Below are 21,908 nucleotides of genomic sequence, written 5' to 3'. Positions count from 1 at the left end.
CTGGCATTCCCCTGTACTGGGGCATATAATCTTTGCAAGGCCAAGGACCTCTCCTCCCAATGATGGCCTGCAAATACATTTTTTAAAATTAAAATCTTAAGCCAGAGATGGTGGATTGATCCCTGTTTTTGGGAGGCAGAGGCAGATAGAACTCTGAATTAAGACCTAGGCTGGTCTACACTGTGAGTTCCAGGTCAACCAGAGCTATATAGAGATACCTTGTCTATTAAAAATAAATAAAAGTAAGATCTTCCATCTGAGATGTAGTTCACTTGGCAGAGTGTTTGCCTAGCAGGCCGGAAGCCCTGGATTTGATCTTCAGCACCATACAGCAGGTGTAGTGATACACATGTGCGATCTGTGATAACACTTGGGAGGTGGAGGTAAGAGGGTAAGGAGTTCAAGATCATCTTTGGCTCATGGTGCATTTGAAGCCAATCTGGGTTTCATAGGACCCTATCAACAACAACAAACATACATATCTTAACAACAAAAAAGAAAACCTTAAAAATGTTAGTTTTGAGGCTGGTAAGATAGCTCATCTGTTAGGAGTACTGGTTGCTATATTATACCCTGATTTTGACTACAGTGCTCACCTTCATGGTTGCTCATAACCATTTGTAATTCTACTTCCAGAAGAGCTGATGTCTTCTTGACTCCTCAGGCACTGCTTACACATGCAGACAAAATACTCAGACACATGAAAATGAATACATCTTTTAAAAAGTCAGTGTGTGCTTCAGAAGTGCATATAATAAAATACAGAGATTTGTATGGCCCCTGTGTAAGAATGACAGTCAGATTCATGAAGTGTTCTATATTTTAGGGCACGAATATTCACATGCCCCTACTTGCATGCTTGCATGCATGCACACACACTACAGAAAAAAGAAAATAAATATAAAAAACCTTTTTTTTTTTTAAAGATTTACTTATTTTATGTATATGAGTACACTGTAGCTGTCTTCAGACACCCCAGAAGAGGGCATCGGATCCTATTACAGATGGTTGTGAGTTACCATGTGGTTGCTGGGAATTGAACTCAGGAGCTCTGGAAGAGCAGTTAGTGCTCTTAACTGCTGAGCCATCTCTCCAGCCCCATTAAAAAAAAACTTTTTAAGATGTCAGCAGAACCCTATCTCGAAAATAAGTACATAAATATCATTCTATTTAAGGGAAAATGTAAGTTATCTTAACCCAACAATTTCTATACATAGAAACTTAAGACATTTAGCAGCATTCATGCAATGAGTGATCCTTTAGACATCTTAATTTGTGTTTGTTGAACAGGAAGATATTAATTATGTGAAACAGGGAAAGAAGATTTGTAGTACCATATAGTGTTTCATATCTGAGAAATATAAATATAAATAGTAAAAAATAGTAGAAAAGTCAGACAAAAAAAATTTATATACCTCAAGCTGTATTTTCATCTCGCACACACGTGAGAACCTACGAGGATATACCTTTCAGTGAATTATATGTGGCTTTATTTATTGAGTTATGGTTTCTCTCTGTGGACCACACTGGCCTTGAACTTGTGATCCTTTTGCCCCAGCCTCCTGCCAGGTAGGGTTTCACTATGTAGCTCTGGCTGCTCTGGAGCATACTCTGTAGACCAGGTGCCTCATACTCTCAGAGATTGGCCTGTCTGAGCATTGGGATTAAAGTCGTGGGCCAGTACTGCCCAGCTAGGCTGGAGAAATCTTAATTTTTTTTCTGTCTCCTTTTTTTCCTGGCATGCTATAGAGTAGAACAATTTTTTTTAAAGTTCTTCTTATTTTTTTCCTCTCTGTGTGTGCACATGTATGTGGCGGTCAGGGAGCAACTTTTGGGAGTTGTTGGCTCTCTCCTTCCTATCTATATGGTTCCTGGGGAATCAAAAACTCAAGTCATCAGGCTGACTTAGTACCAAGGACTTTACTTGTTGACCCATCTTGCCAGCCTGAGCACAACAAATTGTTGAACTTCCTTTGCCAGCTTGTCAGAACTGTAGCCCGGCATCATGAGGAAAAGAAACTTCGTGAGGAAAGAGGGAAGAAGGAAGAACAGAGCCGATTGAGGCGCATTGCTGCCACGACTGCCAGAGAAATAGAATATTTTTGGTCAAATATTGAACAGGTAAGTGCTAGGATTCAGTGGGATCTAAAAACAAATTTAATGTGTCCAAGATGTGAGGCTGTGTGCTAGGGTCCAGAGCCTCAGCAGCTCCAGCATTCACGCATGTGCAGCGGGGAGCCTTGTGCAAGGCTTAGGATGATTTCATTCTGATGCTGTGCTTACCTTTGCACCCTCAGAAGCCACAGCTTTGAGGTGATGATGTAGTGCAGGCCTGTCAGGTAGTACTTGGTGAGCTGTGGCCGTCAAAAGTCAAGTCTTTTTCCGAATATCTGCTCCCATCTCTGTGTTCCTTCTTTCCTCTAAGAACTTTCAAATTGTTACTATCTAGTAGGATTTGAGCAGGTTAGACTTACATACAAAATAAAGAGGAGAGTACCAAACTGAGTTTTCATTGTTCTGAATGAGGATGCTAGCTGTCTAATGTTTTATGTGTAGAATTATACAGTTTGCATCCTTAGTGACTTGCTTATTTATTTATTCTTGAATTAATTAATTTATTTTTTGGTATTTAGGTTGTGGAAATAAAACTACAAGTAGAATTAGAAGAGAAAAGGAAAAAAGCCTTAAATTTACAGAAAGTTTCCAGAAGAGGTATGATGTTAGAGCTGTTTTTATATTACATTTACTTACTTGGTGTGGGGATAGGGGAAGACAAATGTGTGCATTATGGTATGTGTCAAGGTCAGAGGACAACTTTGTGGAGATAATTCTCCCCTTCCATCATGTGGGTTCTAAGGATCAAACTCAGGCTTGGCAGTAAGGGTCTTCAAACTTCTGATCTCCTTACTGGTCCAGCGATGGTTTTTTAAAAATGTTTTTGCAGGTTTATTTATTGTACATTGTATGAGGTGTATGGGTAAATGTGTGCTACCATGTGCCTGTGGAGTTCTAAATACAACTTGTTTCCTCTTCTGTTATATGGGTTCTGGGGATTGGCCTTAGACAATCAGGTTGATGGCAGGCGTTTTTGAGCCATTTTGCAAGGCTTTTAATGACAGTCTTAATCTCAGGAATAAGAGCACCTCCAAGCATTTGTTAGGCCAGAACACATACACACAGGCTTTGAATTTTTCAGAATATGTTTTGTGCAGCTTCCTGGTTTTGGCTAGAGAGCTCATTGGTCAGGGAAAGCATGTGCATGCGTTTGTTCTGCTTAATTGTTTTATTTTGTGGTTACACATACACACACTCACATGCACACACATACACACAAATATACATATGAAGGGGGAGGATAGGATCTATCTCACTCTGTACCTTTTGTTGGCCTGAAACTCAGTATGTAGGTAAGACTGGCCTTTAGCACCCGAGCAAGTGTTGGGATCAAATGTGTGCACCATGAGGCCCAGCAACAGCCTTTTTTTTTTTTTCTTCTTTTTTTTCTTTTAAATCTCAGTTGTTTTGTCATGTGATGATATGTGCCAGTACCCCAAAGTTGGTCAACTCTGAATGCTTTCAGAATTTAGATCATGTTTCTGGTCAGTAAACAAACCAGTTGACGCCTCCGTCAGGCATTAGGGCCCTTTGGGGATTGGGCTGGTACAGTGCCTTTGTTCCACTGAGATATTTCTACAGTAGGTGCTCCCCCAGTTACAGAATACTTACACCAACACAAATGGCATTCCCTGTCTTCTCTAGTCTTTGGAATGTTCCAGGAGCCCTCATACCTCTCACATTATTGGTGAGGGAACAGCTGAGAGGCTAAAGTTGTACAACTGTAAAATGAGAGCCTCACAATGAGGCACAAGTCTGAAGCTCAGCACTTGGCAGTTAGAAGCAGGGGCTTGTGAATTTGAAGCCAGTCTGAATTCAGTCAGTGAGACTCTGGCTCCAAAACAAAACAAAACAAAACCAATATCAAGCGTTTAAAAAAAAAAGAGCCATAAGATGAAAATAGCTGTCCTGGATTACTGAGAGGAATGAGGTTGGGTTTATTCTACATGGGGAGGAGGTGGGACTTGCCCTTCCTGTCCTTCTTGAGTGTCGACAACCATAGGACTCAGCTTGCATAAGTAGACAGCAATTGCTGAGTTAAAAAACATTATCTTGCTACAGATTTGGTGAAAATACTGTATTTCTTGTCTTTTTAGGTAAAGAGTCCAGATTAAAGGGATTTGATACATCACCAGAACACACTCTGGTGAGTACAAGTTCTTGTTGCACTCTGACACAAAGTGGTCTTGTTGTATTACCAGGAGAAGTTACTAATCTATGATAATGGTGTGCTTTGAAAATGGTGTGGGGTTGGGTGGTGATGGTGCACACCTTAAATCTCAGCATGCTGGAGGCAGAGGCAGGTGGGTCTCTGTGACTTTGAGGCTAGCCTGGCTACTTAGTTTCAGGACAGCCAGGGCAACACAGAGAAACCCTGTCTTGAGAAACAAACCAAAAGAACACAAAGAAGAGAAAGGAGGAGGAAGAGGGGGAGGGGAGGAAGGGAATGGAGGAAAAGGAAGAGGAAAAAGAAGAGGAGGATGAGGAGGAGGGGAGATGATGATACAGTGCCACTTAACAACTGTACTTGGGTATGAATCTGCAAGTTGAGAGAATGCGTTTGAATGCAGTGGTTCAGGTCTGCATCCTTACTCTGCTCCATGGTGTTATGATTGCCCAGCAGGTGCCTTGATGCTCTCCACTAGGCATCTGCTGATAGACACTTGGGCCTTGACACGTATTCTTCATTGCTACATCTCACATGATTGTAATTCTCTTTCAGGATCTAGGAATATCTGGAAGGAAAAGAAAAGCTAGCACATCTTTGACTGATGATGAAGGTCTGTTCCTTACTCCGTTGATGCTTTATTAGGACCTTGAGATGACAAGCAAAATGCGCAGTCTGTGTTTTTGTAGTACATGACTATGCTGACTTTGACCATGGACTGTTATTTTCAATTGGTTAGAAAGCTTTATCTTTGTATTTATCCTGGAATGTTTGTGTAAAAAGAGTAACTTTTGGTATCTTCAGAGGACTTGGATTGTTTCTATAGCAATTTGGTTGTATCTTATTTTGTGATTCTCTAGAAACCCAGGCAAGCCTTAGGGGTGCACTGAGATGATTCAGGGCCAGGTCTGATCCGTCCTAAAGATCCCTTAGTACATTAGGGTAGATGTGCCCACCCCAGTTCCTATGCTGGGCTCTTTGGGAGGAGCCCTGGTCCTATTTAAATGTTGGCACTGTGTTCAGAGTAGAACACAGATGTAACACCAGTGTGAATGACTTGAGATCAGACTGTGTCCATGGTTTCTGACCTATTTGCAAACAAATGTACACTGGCTCCTGGTTGTAGGAACAGAGGAAGGAAGCAAGAATAGAATTAGCGGAAACACAGAACAGTGTGTGATATAACACATGCTATGTGAGTGAGTCCCCAGGGGGATTGTAGCAGCACTGTAACTTTACTGGCTTGACTGGGAATGTGTAAATTTCCAAACTTTTAAAGTTTGAGGTTTTACTATGGGTTGATTATTGTTTGGGAGAGTTTGGCCATATGATTAGTGTAGTAACTGTCAGGACTAAGTTTCGCCCTTAAGATAAATCAACAAGTAACAGTGGCCCACTGGAGTTAGGATTTTGGGTCCCATAGCCCTGTGTTGACATAGCAATGTGGTGTTCTTCAAAAGGCCCCCATTTGTCATGTGTGCTCCTGCCTTAGCATTTGTCTCCCCTTTTAGCTATTTTTCGTCTTTAGCTATGCTCACAGCTCTGACTGCTGGCACTGAAGCTGGCAGAATGTAGAAGACAGGCACAAATCTGGTACCTCCAGGCAAGCAGATGTCTTCTTGGAATTATCTGGACTGTGTTTCTGCCTTTCTTTGCCTGGCTACCCATTGATGTTGGAAGGCTAGGATATGTTTATCAGTGCAGCTAGCAGTGGATGGGATGACTGAGAAAGGATTGGGGAGCATCCAGCCTTTCCTTATAGAATATAGATGACTTTTCTTATAGAATATAGATGTGACTGTTTGGCTGATTTGTGGGCATCCCCTTGTTAGGTAGTGGGTTAATGTAGGGAAGGTAGGGAAAAAGCAGTAGGAAATGCTTTTGCCTGATAGGCAGGCATGTCGTAATGTTGTTACCTTACATAGCCCCAGGTTGTCCTCCACCTGGGGCGTTAGCATAGACATCACACTTATTCTTTCTCCTAAGCCATCTACCCAGTTACATGCAGGAAAAATGGCAGAAAGAAATTCCAGGACAGGTCTGGCTTGTTTTAGGTTGCACCAGACTGTATGTGTTTAGGACTCCATGTGTCCAGGGCCCAGGGGTGTGAAATCTAGTGCCTTGTAACTTTGATGGGTGCTAGAGGATTTGTAGTGAGGACCTGAGGAATTTGGGGATGTTGTAGTGTGTGTGTGTGTGTGTGTGTGTGTGTGTGTGTGTGAGAGAGAGAGAGAGAGAGAGAGAGAGAGAGANGAGAGAGAGAGAGAGAGAGAGAGAGAGAGAGAGAGAGGACAGTTCATCGAATATTATGGACAAGAAGAAGCCAGCTGAAGAATGCTGCTGAGGATGGAGGGTGTAGCTTTTCTAGCCAGCCCTCTCACCTCTGAGATTGCCTAGTGGTGAAGGGTTGTGTTAGGAGGATGCTGAAGTGTTCTTTGCACTTCACAGAAGTTCTGACTCCTGTGGAAGGAGAGAGGCAGGGTTAGGGTTGAGAGTGTGAGAGTTGGTCTGGATTGTTTCCCTTGTCTGTGGTAGGCTATGACGAGTTCCTAGAAAGCATGCATGGTGGGAAGTAAGTCGTCTCCCTGCAGTGGTTCTGTAGTGGGTGAGAAGTTAACCAGCATTTTGAGCTAGTGAGGTCCATTGCATATTGAAAGAACCAGATTGTGGTTGGCAGGCTGATAGGAGGAAAGAGAAAACATTTCCCATGTGTTGCTTGTTTGACAATAGTTTCCAGAATCAACCTGAAAAATTAATTACATTCAGGTTCTTTAGTAGCTGTAGAACGGTTTTGAAACCTAATAGGATTAGCAGTGTTGAGCTCAAGTGAAGTTTTGCATGAGCCTGACCTCTGATACCTATTTTAGTGGAAGATGAAGAAGAGACCATTGAAGAGGAGGAAGCACACGAAGGGCTTGTAGACCACCACACAGAACTTACTAATCTGGCCAGAGAAGGTAGGTTGTCACTGTCTTACTTCAAATACTTGCATTAAACAGTCACACAGGAACATTTGAAAGTAATGTTGATGCAAATGACAGCAGTACATGGAACACTGTGCTGGCAGGTTCAAGGGAACAGATCTCTGTTTTACCCACTTGTGTAGACATGGATGATGTGGAGACAGATTTTTCAGACATTCAGAAAAGTTGGGAGAAGTGTAATATAAACACTCCACACCTATGCCTATGGTTAATGTCTGATTTCACGTGGCTTAACCCCCACATTTATCTGTTACTTTAGTGAATTCAAAGAATTTTTTGAGTAGACAGAGCTTGTAATGCTGGTTTCTTTATAAGAGTATTTGTATCTGTACTTGTAAAGTGTTTTTATGTCATAGTTTGACATTTAATCAAATTGCTGTTCCCTGAAAATTTCTAAAGTGAATATAATAAACTGTTAAATCCAAAACCTCTCAGCTTTCCATGTTCCCAGAAACTCTAGCAGGTTCATCAGCTTGAGCATGTATGACTCAACGTGTTTCCATACAGAGGCTTTTAGAGCTGCTGTTAGCTGGGGGACACATTGTTCTCCATTCATTGTATAGTCTCAGTTGGAAGAAAAACCTAGCTTTAAGTAATTTGTTTAACTTTTAATTAGATTTATTAATTTTACATTTTGAGTGTTTATGTATGTGCACCACATGTGTGCTTGGTGGCTGCTGTGCAGTTCCTCTGGAACTGGGGTTATGGATGCTTGTTTACCACTGTGAGGAGGCTGGGAATCAAACTTGAATCCTCTGCAAAAGCAATGAGTGCTCTTAACCACTGAGCCATCATCTCTCTCTAGCCCCTATTTCTTTATGTTTTTGAGACAAGGTCTCAGTGTGTAGCCATGGCTGTACTCATTATGTAGACCAGGCTGGTCTTGACCTCACAGAGGTGAGTCCCTTCCTTTGCCTTTTGAGTTCTAAGATTAAAGGTGTATGCCACCCTACCTGGCATATCTTTTTGTTTGTTTGTTTAATGCTAATGTCTTTGCCTGGTCCGTTCCAACCTGGGTTACATGGTAAAATCCTGTCTGAAAATTAATTAATATTAGGGCTTGGAGACATGGCTCAGCCGTTAACAGCACTGACTTCTCTTCCAGAGGACAAAGATATGATTCCTATCACCTACATGGCAGCATCTGTAATTCCAATTCTGAGGGACCCAATGCCCTCTTCTGGAACCTGTGGGTACCAGACCTGCACATGGTGCAGACATGCAAAACACACATCTAAAATAAAATAATTAAACCTAAAAATGTCAATACCAATAAAAATTTTTAAAGATTTATTCATTTATTTTATGTATACGAATACACTGTAGTTGTCTTCAGACCCACCAGAAGAGGGCGTCAGATCACAGTGCAGATGGTTGTGAGCCACCATGTGGTTGCTGGGAATTGAACTCAGGACCTCTGGAAGAGCAGCCAGTACTTTTAACCACTGAGCCATCTTTCCAACCCAATACCAATAAATTTAGCTGAAAAAGAAAATATTGAGACTTTGTATTAATTATGGGCATCATTCTAGTTTTTGGTAAAAATATGTATTTTTTAGAATTTGCAAGCTATAAATTTCTAATCTAAAAATCCAGAATCCAGAATGCTTTAAAATTCAAAACTTTTTTGAGAAAAAATAGTGTTCGGAAATTTCATATTTCAGAGCATTTTGGATAGTGGATTTTCAGATGTGTACTCAGTTGACTGTATGTAGATAGATACAGAAAATCAAGAGCTGTGAATACTTCTAGTCTAGTCTTTTTGGATAAACAATGTCAGCCTGCATCCTCTAGGCAGAGGAATGTATGTGACAAGCTACTCATTCCGGTTTTTTGCTGTGCTTTTCTGAGTGGTTTTTCTTTTCCTTTGCAGCTAAATTATAGTTATAAAATGATCTTGTTTTTTTCCTGACATTCTTTCCAGCTGAGTTGCCCTTAATTGATTTGATGAAGTTGTATGAAGGTGCCTTTCTGCCAAATTTTCAGTGGCCACAGCCTGAACCTGATCATGAAGAGTCAAGTGGGGAAGAAGGTATGTTTTTAGTGCTGTAAAGAATTTGGGTTTAAAGTGAAAGCCATAGTAAGACTTGATAAGATGTAAGAAATTGAAAGTATTAGACCCAAGGACAGGTTCTTCAGTCCATGTCAGTCGTGGCAGGGACTTTCTGATTTGAGTAGGATAAAGCTTGTGTGTGACTGTAAACAAAGAATAAAAAAATTTGAGCCAGGGGGAAAAAAAAGTGTATTTTATATGCAGCTGTCCTGTTGAGTAGCTTTAAGTACTGTGATGTTTTGTTTGTGCTGACCAGAGCTCTCTAGACGACGCAGGCCTCTTCTGCCTGCTTCTGTCTCCCAGGTTCTGGGATTAAAGGCCTGTCCCACCCCCAGGAAGTTCTAGTTTTTACTTCCTTGGTACGTTTTTTTCAGAGCACTGGGTGAACTATGAAGGATGAACAAATGCTTTTTCTAGATGTTGTAGTTTCTAAACCTAAGCATCTCCTTGCTTGGTTTGCTCTTTGTTTGCCCAGGCTATGTTGTGTTTGCTTATTAACTTGCAGGGTTTTCATGGTTAACTTTACTTAGTAGGCATTTTATACAGATACACAGACCTGCAGTTTGTCCTTTCTCATTCTTATTCTTCTGTATATTACATAATAAGAACACGTGAGAGGGAAGAGAAGGTACAAGAAGGGGTAAGACCATTGTTAGAGGGTCACCTGTGCAATTCAGGGCTTGTCACAGTCCTCTCTACAGCAAGACCTAGGGTCAGAGACAAAAGCTTCCTCCTTGTTTTCACACTTACCCCCCCCCCCCTTTTGATGGCAGCAAAAGGGAGATCATTAAACCTGAGGTGCTGTATTCTTTTCCACAGTATTGACTTTCAATCAACAGAGCCATTTCCTGAATACCAGGCTGGGGCAGAGTATGCTTTGAGTCTCAGATGTAGTTTATTGTGATGTTTCCTGAGAGTCATTCATGTACAGCATTGTGGATGTATAAAAATGGATTGCAATGAAAAATATGTATCAATTCTTTGTTTTTCCTTGCCCCACCCCCACCCCTTCTATGTTTAGGCTCATAAAACTCACAGCAGTCTGAGTTGTGTCTATTTCTTTCTTGTTGTAGAAGTAGAAGACTCTCCTAGTGACAGGGAGAGCCGGAGGGACTCCGTTCTCATTGACTCGCTCTTCATCATGGATCAGTTTAAAGCTGCAGAGAGAATGAGCATTGGAAAATCCAACACCAAGGACATCACAGAAGTTACTGCTGTGGCTGAAGCCATCCTCCCTAAGGGCAGTGCCCGAGTCACAACTGCGGTGAGGAAAGCCTTTCCCACCTCCCAAACAGGCTCCATATGGATTCCTAGAAAAGGCAGTTCTTGTGTCCTTAAGTTTTGTAAATCATTTGGGATAGTCTCTACATTTAGGCTCTGAGAAGGTGTGTGCCGATTACTCATTCTTTGGCTGGTCTGTCTGTCGCTGTAGGTGAAGTTTAGTGCTCCATCTTTGTTGTATGGTGCTCTCCGAGACTATCAGAAGATAGGCCTTGACTGGTTGGCCAAGCTATACCGGAAGAATCTCAATGGCATATTGGCTGACGAAGCGGGGCTTGGGAAAACTGTGCAGATCATTGCCTTTTTTGCTCACCTTGCCTGTAATGAAGGTAAGATTCTCTCAGTTTCCACTAATAGCATGTGTTAGATCTGAGAGAAAAGAAATTGTCAGCCACTTTTGCTCATCTCTCTTTCTTGAGCCAAGAAATGACTCTCCTTTTTAAAATTTTTACTTATTTATTTTATTCTTTGCATACATTATATCTTTGTTTTTTTTGTTTTTTGTTTTTCGAGACAGGGTTTCTCTGTATAGCCCTGGCTGTCCTGGAACTCACTCTGTAGACCAGGCTGGCCTCAAACTCAGAAATCCGCCTGCCTCTGCCTCCCAAGTGCTGGGATTAAAGGCGTGCACCACCACGCCCAGCGCATACATTTTATCTTGACCACACCATTCTTCCCAGAGTCTTCCTCCATCATCCTCTCCCCAGGAGCCACTCTTCCATTACCAGAAAAAAAAAAATAAAAACAAACAAACAACAACAAAAAAAACAAAAAACAGACACCCACCATACATGACATGACAAGTTACAATGAGGCTAGGCACATCATTTCAAGGCTGGATGAGGCAACCCAGGAGAAGTAAAAAGGTGTCAAGCATATAAGCGAAAGAGTCAGAGACACCACCACTCCCACAATCATAATGTATATGCAGAGGAGCTGGCTCAGACCCACACAGGGTCTGTGTTATTATTTCAGTCTCTGTGAGCCCCTATGAGCCCTGCTTAGTTGATTTTTGTGGACCCTATTCTTGTGGCATCCTGTAATCTACTGCTCTGGTTCTTATAATCCATCCTCCCTCTCTTTTGTGGGATATCCCTGGCTTCACCTGGCATCTCTGTAACTGCTCCTGTTATTTGCTGGATGACATCTCTCTGATTACAGTTGGGCTAGTAGGTAGTAGGCACTGATCTGTGAGTATAGCAGAGTATCATTGGAAAACATTCTATTGACTTTTTTTTTTTTTTTTTGCTAGTCATGTTTGGTTCTGTCCTGGGTCTCTAGGATGACAAATCTCTATTTCTTAGCCATCTATCTATACAGTGTGAGGTGTGGGCTCCTTCTTGTGGTATGGGCCTCAAATTGGACCAGTCAATGGTTGGCCACTCCCACAAGTTCTCCACTTCCGTTACCCCAGCACATCTTGCAGGCAAGACATATTGTACGTTAAAGGCTTGTGGCTGGGTTGATGTCCTTGTCCCACTGCTAGGAGCCTTGCCTGGTTATAGAAGATGGGCAATTCAGGCTCCATAGCTACCTTAACTGGGAGGGTTTTGATAAGGTCACTTGTAGATTCCAAGAGTTTACCACTGCACTAGGTTTCTACATCACTTCCCAAATGCCCGCGGTCCCAGTCATGTCCCCCAGTGATTTCTCCCTGCATTATTCCCCGACAGCTGAGCCCTCCCATTCCTATCCCACTCATCCCCAGTCCACTCACAAAATCTGTTCCATTTCCCCTTCCCAGGGAGATCTGGGTCCCCGTTGACCTCCTCCTTGTGACTTAGCTGGATGTGTGGATTATAGCATGGCTATCCTTTATTTAATAGCTAATGTCTACTTATAAGTGAATATAGACTGTGTTTGTCTTTCTGGGTTACCTCACTCAGGATGATTTTCTTCTAGTTTCATCCATTTTCCTGAAAATGGTGTGTGGATTTACTTCTGGATCTTCGATGTGATTCCATTGAACTTTCTGTTTTTATTTTAATACCATGGAAATTTTGTTACTATTGCTCTATAGTACAGCTTAAAATTATGGCTGGTAATACCTCCAGTTATTTTTTTAGCTAGCCTAGGTTTTTTTTTGTTTTTCCGTATGAAGTTGAATATTGTGCTTTCAAGTTCTATAAAGAATTGTGTTAGAAATGCATTGAATCTGTAGATTCCTTTTGGTAGGTGTCTTAGTCAAGGTTTCTATTCCTGCACAACATCATGACCAAGAAGCAAGTTGGGGAGGAAAGGGTTTATTTGGCTTACACTTCCATACTGCTGTTGATCATCAAAGGATGCAGGACTGGAACTCAAGCAGGTCAGAAAGCAGGAGCTGATGCAGAAGCTATGGAGGGATGTTCTTTACTGGCTTGCTTCCCCTGGCTTGCTCAGCCTACTCTCTTATAGAACCCAAGACTACCAGCCCAGAGATGGCACCACCCACAAGGGGACCTACCCCCTTGCTCACTAATTGAGAAAATGCCTTACAGCTGGATCTCGTGGAGGCACTTCCCCAACTGAAGCTCCTTTCTCTGTGATAACTCCAGCCTGTCCAAGTTGACACACAAAACCAGCCGATACAGTAGGATTACCATTTTTACTATGTTAATCCTACTGATCCATGAGCATGGGAGATCTTTCCATCTTCTGATGATAATCTTCAATTTCTTTCTTCAAAGAATTGAAGTTTTTGTTGTACAAATCATTCATTTGCTTGGCTAGAGTTACCCCAAGATGTTTCGTGTTATTTGTGAATATTGTGAAGGGGGTTGTCTCCCTGGTTTCTTCTTCAGCCCATTCGTCATTTGCTGTGGGTCAGGGTGGGTCAGGGGAAGGTGCTAATCTTAAATCCAGCCACTTCATCAAAGGTGTTTATTAGCTGTAGGAGTTCCCTGGTAGAATTTTTGGGATTGCTTATGTATACTATCATATCATCTGTAAACAATGATACTTTGACTTCTTCCTTTCTACTTTGTAGTCTTTAGTTGTCTTATTGCTTTAGCGGACATCTAGTGTCTAGTGGACATCCTTGTCTTATTACTGATTTTAGTGGAATTGCTTTGATTTTCCCTCCAGTTAATTTGATGCTATTATTTGGCTATTGGCATACTGTAAATCACCTTTATTATGTTTAGTTATGTCTCCCTTTCATCCCTAAGCTCTCCAAGCCATTTATCATGAAGACTTTCCCAGCATCTAATGAGATGATCAAGTGGTTTTTTTTTCTTAAGTTTGTTTATATGGCGCATGTTGAGCCACTGCATCTCTGGGATGAAGCCTACTTGTTCATAGTGAATGATTTGGGTTTTTTTTGATGTGCTCTTGGATTCAGTTTGTGAGTGTTTTATTGAGTATTTTTGCATCAGTGTTCATGAGGGAAATTGGTCTGTAATTTTCTTTGTTGAATCTCTGTGGTTTGGGCCTCAGGGTGACTTTGGCCTCATAGATGAATTTAGCATTATTCCTTCTGTTTCTTTTTTGTGGAATAATGTAAGGAGTATTGATGTTAGCTCTTTAAAAGTCTGATAGAATTCTGTACTAAAACCATCTGGTCCTGGACTTTTTTTGCTTGAGAGACTTTTAATGGACTGCTTCTATTTCCTTAGGGGTTATGGGTCTATTTAACTTTATCTGATTTTGACTTAACTTTGTTAGCTTTTACCTATTGAGAAAATTGTCTATTTTAATTTTTTTTCAATTTTGTGGAGTATAGTATTTAAAGTATGACCTAATGATTCTTTGGATTTCTGATGTCTGTTGTGTCCCCCCTTTTTGTTTCAGAATTTGTTAATTTGGATATTCTCTCTGTGTGTCTTTAGTTAGTTTGGATAAGGGGTTGTCTATCTTGTTGATTTTTCTCAAAGACCTAACTCTTTGTTTCATTAATTTTTTGTAGTGTCATCTTTGTTTCTATTTTATTGGTTTCAGCTCTGAGCTTGATCATTTCCTGTAGTCTACTGTTCTTGAGTGTGTTTGCTTCTTTTTGTTATAGAGGTTTTGGGTATGCTCATATGTTGCTCTTATGAGATCTCTAATTTCTTTATGTAGGTGCTTAGTGCTAGGAACTTTCCTCTTAGCACCACTTCATTGTGTCCCATAAGTCTGGTATGTTGTGCATATATTTTCATTGAATTCTAGGAAGTCTTAAATTTATTTTTGCCCTGACCTGGCAGTCATTCAGTAGAGAGTTGTTTAGTTTCTATGAGTTTGTAGGCTTTCTGTTGTTGAAATCCAGTTTTGAAGTGTTTTGTTGTTGTTGTTTTGGTTTGCTTCAGTTTGGTTTTTTGTTTGTTTGTTTTTGTTTTGTTTTCCAGACAGGATTTCTCTATATAGCAGCCCTGGCTGACCTCGAATTGATTTGTAGAGTGGCTGGCCTCTAACTCACAGATCTGCCTGCCTCTGCTTCCTGAGTGCTGAGATAAAAGGCATGTGCCACTTACTGCACATGGTGAAATCCAGTTTTAATCCACGATGATCTGTTAAGACACTGGGGGTTGCCAGGCAGTGGTTGCACGTGCCTTTAATTCCAGCACGTGGGAGGCAGAGGCAGGTGGATTTCTGAGTTTGAGGCTAGCCTGGTCTACAGAGTGAGTTCCGGACAGCCAGCGCTATACGGAGAAAGCTGGGGGGGGGGGGCGGACGCTTGGGGTTATCTCAATTTTATTGTTTCAGTTGAGACTTGTTTTATTACCAAGTAAGTAGTCAGTTTTGGATAATGTTCTGTGAAGTGCTGAAAAGAAGGTATATTCTTTTGTGTTTGGGTGAAATGTTCTTTCAGGTCCATTTTGTTCATAATGTTTGCTAGCTCTAGCATGTATTGTATTACATCTAGTTCGTTCATATCTGAGAGATATCAATAACCAGTGATTGCTAATTCCTCTCACTTTATTGTTGGGGAGATGGGGAGGGCATGCCTGTCCTTTCTTTTGGTTTTTCTGGTGTGAGATTATTTCTTGTGATTTCATTGGTGTAGTTAACCATCTTGTGGTGTAGTTAACCATCTTGGGTTGGAGTTTTCTTCTAGCACCTTTTGTAGGGCTGGATTTGTGGTTAGATACTGTTTAAATTTCACTGTACCATGATTATCTTGTTTTTTTCATCTCTGCTGATCGAACATTTTGCTGTGTTTTTCGGGTCCTTGAAAGAGCTCTTCACCTCTGAGCCATACCCTACCCCTCTCAGGCCAACAACCTCCCCCACCCCTCCTCTTTAAAAAATATTTATTTCTGTGTATGTGTATATATTGTTGAGGTGAGAGAGCAGCCTACCAAGTTGGTTCTCTCCTTTACCACGTAGGAGCCAGGGATTAAAATCAGACCTGCAGGCTAATGAAATGGCTAGTGTCCTTACCTGTCTCGTCAGTCTCATCATCAGTTTTGAAATCTATACAAGTAGATAGATTTCTGGAGTTCTTGTCCATCCCCATCCCACCCTTACCCCATTCCCTGCCTTTGATTTGTTTCTGTATCACCAAGTGATTTATTTTTTTGAGATTAGAGTCTTTGTACATAGACCTGGCTGTCCTGGAACTCAGTAGACCAACCTTGAACTCAGAGATCCACTTGTTTCTTCCTCCCAAGTGCTAGTCCTGCTGGTACCACCATTCCTTAAATGTATTTTAAAGTAAACTCATGTGCATAGCTAATTCAAGATATAAAAATTACATCTTGTTATTTTATTTTATTATTTAAGGAAAAGGGATGTTAAACATTTTACTATATTTACAAGTTCATCCGTCTTCAGGAGAGATGTTCTAGGACCCCAGTGTGTACTGAAATCCTGGACTATACTATGTTTCATCATAAGTTCAGAACTTTTACTGAAAATAAGCATATGATGGCCTCTCTTTGACACCCCCAAAGCACCAGCTTCACTACCCTTCCTCTTTAGAACTTTTACTAAATAGAGTGTCGTTTGAACAAGCCTTGCTATACGTGGCCTTGGATATCATAACCAGTGTTTCTACCAGGTGCTAGTAAGCAGATGGCATGTACACTGTGGATAAAGTGGACAAAAGGATTGCCCCATTTCCCAGAAAAATTAAAACTTAAACGAGTTGTTATTTCTGGAATTTTCGAATTAATGTTTTGTTTTGTTTTGTTTTTTCCCCGAGACAGGGTTTCTCTGTATAGCCCTGGCTGTCCTGGAACTCACTTTGTAGACCAGGCTGGTCTCGAACTCAGAAATCCTCCTGCCTCTGCCTCCCGAGTGCTGGGATTAAAGGCGTGCACCACCATGCCCAGCTCGAATTAATGTTTGGAGCAGTGGTTAAAATGTTATGGAACTACATAGTTAGAAAATGTCTGTACTTCTAAAATAGGAGTCTTTATGTTGTTACTTGTGAGGGAATGGGTAGGTGAGTCCTTCATCTTTGGGGGATGACAGGTACACAGACCTACAGGGAGGAGTCTCAGATGGAACATGGAAGCCCATCATACTATATGTGAAGGAACCAGGAAGCTAGAACCATGGGTGTGGGGCTGGAATGCCGTGGTATATCCAGAGATAGTGCAGGTACAGTTGAAAAGTTGGTAGGTGTCCATATGGAAGAAGGGTTGAGGTCCTTGTGCAGATGTGACTTGGCTTCAGCCAGAAGATAGCATCAGTGCAGGCCTGGGTTTGGAGGGCTTGACCACTTTGCTGATAGCTGCTGAGGCCGGAAGAGATAGACTCTTTGAGGAGTTTGGAGTACAGAGGGTCCTGTGGCTTGGTTCAGCAGGACACATATGTAGGAGGAAGAGCTGGCTGAATTTGCTACTTCTGCTCTGTCTGGCCCCTGGGAGAAACAGCCTTCACCTCACCTTCACATTACATGATCACAACCACATTGCCCTTTCTAAGAATGGAATCTTATATTAGGTTTTTTTTGAAAAAAAAAAAAATTAAAGAAATTTTCATTGTTCTGGGTGTGGTGGTATATATGCATTTAATCCTAGCACTTGGACAGAGATCTATCTCTAATCTGTCTATAGCAAGTTTCAGGCCAGCCAAGACAACATTTCATTGTGTATATTCATTCGACATGGGACTGTTACATAAAAGCATTTTGGTAAAAGGTTATTTACTTTTTTAAAGTTGTTTTTGAGACAGAGTTTCTCTGTGTACCCTTGCTTGTCCTAGAACTTGCTCTGTAGACCAGGCTGGCCTTGAACTCCTAGAGATCCCCCTGCCTCTGCTCTCAAATGGTGGGGTTAGAAGTGTCTGTCACCACTGCCTGACCTAGAAACTTATTTTTATGTTGGTTTGTCTGAAGACCAGGAGTGTGGCATCCCCCAGAGCTGGAGTTACATGTGGTTGTGAGGCACCTGACATAGGTACTGGGAACTGAACTTTGGTTCTCTGCAAGAGCAGCATACACTCCTAGCCACTGAGCCATCTTTCCAACCTCATCTATCTTCCTTCCTTCCTTCCTTCCTTCCTTCCTTCCTTCCTTCCTTCCTTCCTTCCTTCCTTCCCTCCCTCCTTCCCTCCCTCCCTTCTTTCCTTCCTTCTAGAGATTGAATTCAGGGCCTTGTATATGCTAGACAGAGCCTTCGTTAGTGACTCACATGCTCAATCTGTTCTTTTTATCTTATATGTATGAGTGTCTGTGTACTATGTTGATGTGTGGTGCCCATAGAGGCCAGAAGAGGCATTAATTAAATAACTTGGAACTGGTGTTATAGTCAGCTGTGAGCTGCCCTGTGGGTGCTGGGAACCAAACCTGGATCCTCTTCAAGAGAAGTAGTGTTCTTAACTGCTAAGCCATCATTCTGGCTCCAGTTTAAGTTTTTCCTTTCTGGAGAGGAGGAATATTGCTTTAGGTTTCTCTAAAACATAAGTTTAGCCATGTTTCTTTACTTCTAAGGTTTTATGTTAAGATTTAAACATTGCATTTTTACCTTTTAAATTATGTGTACATGTATGTGTCTGTGTGTAGATACATGTGTGTATATGTGTGTGTGCCTATTGAGGCTAGAGGTGTTAGATACTCCTGGAGCTGAAGAGCCAGGAGTTGTGAGCCACCTGAAATATGTGCTGAGAGTCAAACTTGAGTCCACTGGAAGAGCTATTTCTTCAGCCCAGTTTTTAGAGAGGTCCTGACTTGATGCCTAGCATCACCACCAATAAGGAAAAAAAGGTTTATTGACATCTGTTAAGTTTTTTTTCTCTGAAACTTCTGCTGAAACAGTGGTTCATTTTTCTCTTGAGCAGTTCCTTTTTAGAATCAGTAGCAGTACTTCAGCTATGTCCACAAATATGTGAAGTGCAGCTTTATATTAAAACCAGCCATTTCTTGTCTTTGATCCTTGTTTGCATTCAACTCTCTGAGTTGCACTTAAAATACAGTTTCAGGCAGGTTTGTTCACTGGGTAAATTGAATATGCTCTGCCTAAAATTGGGTATCTAAGGAGGTGCCTGTCTGTCTGAGCTACAGGGTGCTTGCTACTGGAAAGGATTAATCAGACCTGAGGTCCCAAGTCAGCAGCTTTCTTGTTTGGGGTAGTTGCTTGCCATAGATAAAGGGTTTTCTTGGAGGTTAGATTGTTTTTTGAGATAAGGTCTCACTATGCAGCTTTGGCTGACCTCAAATTCATAAAGCTCTACCTGCCATTGCCTCCTGAGTATTAGGATAAAAGGCATGCACCACCACACCTAGCTTAGAAAAGTGTCCTTTCTCAGGCTCAATGATAGAAGTTCATATGGTTATCAGTGGTCCTGGTTTTATGTGAGTGTTTCTGGAGAACTTGACTCTGTTATTGTGCAGCAGGGGACATGCCTGGGTAATATTCTGGGCAGTTTAATTATATTGGAGGATTGTTTTTGTTTACTTGGATTCTGCATTCTTTGTGGGCCATGTATTTAAACTTCTGATCAAACTCATCTTTAGGTACCTGGATCTCACGGATTTTTTTTTTTCCTTTCATAGGTAACTGGGGCCCTCATCTTGTTGTCATGAGGAGTTGTAACATACTCAAGTGGGAACTCGAGTTGAAACGCTGGTGTCCTGGCCTCAAAACTCTTTCTTATGTTGGCAGCCACAGAGAACTCAAAGCAAAGAGACAGGTAGTGCCACCCCACTGCCACCACCCTCTCTCTTTGTTTTTCAGTGCTGGAGATAGGTTTCATATTTCCTAGACAAGAGGTATGCCAGGGAGTTACGCCTTTAGCTAAATAGCTTTTAAATATGGTATATAGGGGCTGGAGAGATGACCCAACAGATTGAAATACACTTGTTCCATAAGCCTGACAACCTGATTTGATCCCTAGAAGCCACGTGAAGGTACAAAGGAAAGAACCAGTTCCACAAAGTTCTTCTCTGATCTCTATAGGCATGTTGTGGTACATACACATCGTTATAGATATACCTCTCATGTTCCTTATTTTTTCTAAACCTAAAATCTTATGTATCCCAGGCTGACTTCAAACATTTGATCCTTCTGCTTCAGCCACTTTGAGTACAGTTACGTGCTGCTTAATGCATATCGTTGACATATTTGTAAGTTACCAAGCGTATATTCAGTTCTAGAATTGAAGCAGAGAGGACCCGAGGTGGACTCCCACTTCTCAAGGAAAAAGCTGCTTAGGCTTGAGGTCCCATTTCCTTTCTTGTCTACATATGTAATAGAGTGCTTGCTTGCTTGATTCTTGTTGCTTGCTTGCTTGCTTGCTTGCTTTTTTTTTTTTTTTCTTCAAGACAGGGTTTCTCTGTATAGCCCTGGCTGTCCTGGAACTCACTCTGTAGACCAGGCTAGCCTCAAACTCAGAAATCTACCTGCCTCTGCATCTCTGCCTCCCAAGTGCTGGGATTAAAGGCATATACCACCACTGCCTGGCAATAGAGTGCTTTCTTGACATGTATGGGTCCTGAGTTTAGTTCCCAATATTGTAAGTATAATAGTTCAGAATGGAGAATTTGTCTGGAGAGAGAATACAGTACTATTTACCTCAAGACTTTGCTGATGGAGTGTTTGAGACCTCCTGGGGTCTGTATGATTTGTCTGGATTAAGCGGGAATATTTGTGACAGATACAAGTTTCCTTTGGCCCCCAGTGCCAACTTCCAATTGAATGTGTATAGATCAGTTTTTATCATTTGAAGTTTTGGCTCACTGTTAGACACTATGCCAAGCAAAATTTACTAAAATCCATCCCATATACAACCACCAAACCCAGACACTATTGCATATGCCAGAAAGATTTTGCTGACAGGACCCTGACATAGCTCTCTCTTGTGAGGCTATGCCAATGCCTGGCAAATACAGAAATGGATGCTCACAGTCATCTATTGGATTGAACACAGGGCCCCCAATGGATGAGCTAGAGAAAGTACCCAAGGAGCTAAAGGGGTCTGCAACCCTATAGGAGGAACAACAATATGAACTAACCAGTACCCCCACAGCTGTGTCTCTAGTTGCATATGTAGCAGAGGTTGGCCTAGTTGGCCATCAATGGGAGGAGAGGCCCTTGATCTTGGGAAGATCATATGCCCCAGGACAGGGGAATGCCAGGGCCAGGAAGTGGGAGGGGGTGGGCTGAGGAGCAGGCTTGGGGAGGGTATAGGGGGCTTTGGGGATAACATTTGAAATGTAAAAAAGAAAAAAAATTCATTGCAGTTAGTTGCAATGTAGACATCTTCTTTTTCTTTTCTTTTCTTTTCTTTTTTTTTTTTTGCCTTCCTGGGTTGGATTATACACTATAAAAGCCAGTATCTTCTCTGGTAATCTATTTCGCAAATGCTAATTTCTAGTGCCTTATTGTCACTAGACAATAGCCTGATTGTTTAGACAGGAGACACAGAGGCCTAAATTGTCAACAAAAGTCCATTAGGCTCTAGAAGAACAGAGAACAATACTCCCTTGGAATTTTGTTGTGTAGTTGTTCTGCAGAATGGGTTGTATTGCTGGTGATATTCCTAGCTTGCCTGAGGGCGATTGCCTAGCAATGCACTACAGATGGTTGCAGGGGAGATGGAGCTTCTTTCTGTATTGCAGGAGTGGACCGAGCCCAATAACTTCCACATCTGCATCACGTCCTATAAGCAGTTCTTCAGGGGCTACACTGCCTTCTCAAGGGTGCACTGGAAATGCCTCGTTGTTGACGAAATGCAGAGGGTGAAGGGCATGACTGAGCGACACTGGGAAGCCATCTTCAAGCTGCAGAGGTCTGACCGTACCCAAGTGTTCTGTCTTCAAATCTCCAACTGTTCTTACCTTAAGATTCATTAAAGAAATTTAAATCATTGCATACATATCAGTTTAGTGAAAAGAAATTTCCTTCTTTGTCACAGCATTGTTGGACCTAAGAGACACAGCATCCCTGTGTTCAGTCCTTTTCTT

General features: G+C 41.6%; 1 protein-coding gene and 1 pseudogene across 10 annotated transcripts in view; both read left to right on the top strand.

The window, feature by feature from the left end:
• Window positions 1–21,908, top strand: part of Ep400 (E1A binding protein p400) — a 105,859-nt gene that overhangs the window by 38,367 nt on the left and 45,584 nt on the right. For all 10 annotated transcript variants that reach the window (XM_029533911.1, XM_029533909.1, XM_029533908.1 and 7 more), the window contains 10 exons: window positions 1,981–2,121; window positions 2,634–2,712; window positions 4,212–4,261; window positions 4,838–4,895; window positions 7,150–7,239; window positions 9,191–9,298; window positions 10,393–10,583; window positions 10,752–10,929; window positions 19,500–19,636; window positions 21,564–21,733. In XM_029533911.1, coding sequence (XP_029389771.1) covers window positions 1,981–2,121; window positions 2,634–2,712; window positions 4,212–4,261; window positions 4,838–4,895; window positions 7,150–7,239; window positions 9,191–9,298; window positions 10,393–10,583; window positions 10,752–10,929; window positions 19,500–19,636; window positions 21,564–21,733 — 1,202 coding nt within the window. The remainder of the gene's footprint in view (window positions 1–1,980; window positions 2,122–2,633; window positions 2,713–4,211; window positions 4,262–4,837; window positions 4,896–7,149; window positions 7,240–9,190; window positions 9,299–10,392; window positions 10,584–10,751; window positions 10,930–19,499; window positions 19,637–21,563; window positions 21,734–21,908) is intronic.
• Window positions 735–825, top strand: LOC115063105 (annotated as a pseudogene).

This window comes from Mus pahari, chromosome 23 (assembly GCF_900095145.1).
Source record: "Mus pahari chromosome 23, PAHARI_EIJ_v1.1, whole genome shotgun sequence".
In the NCBI taxonomy this organism is placed as follows: Eukaryota; Metazoa; Chordata; class Mammalia; order Rodentia; family Muridae; genus Mus; species Mus pahari.
This window is presented reverse-complemented; position numbering and strand designations above follow the sequence as displayed.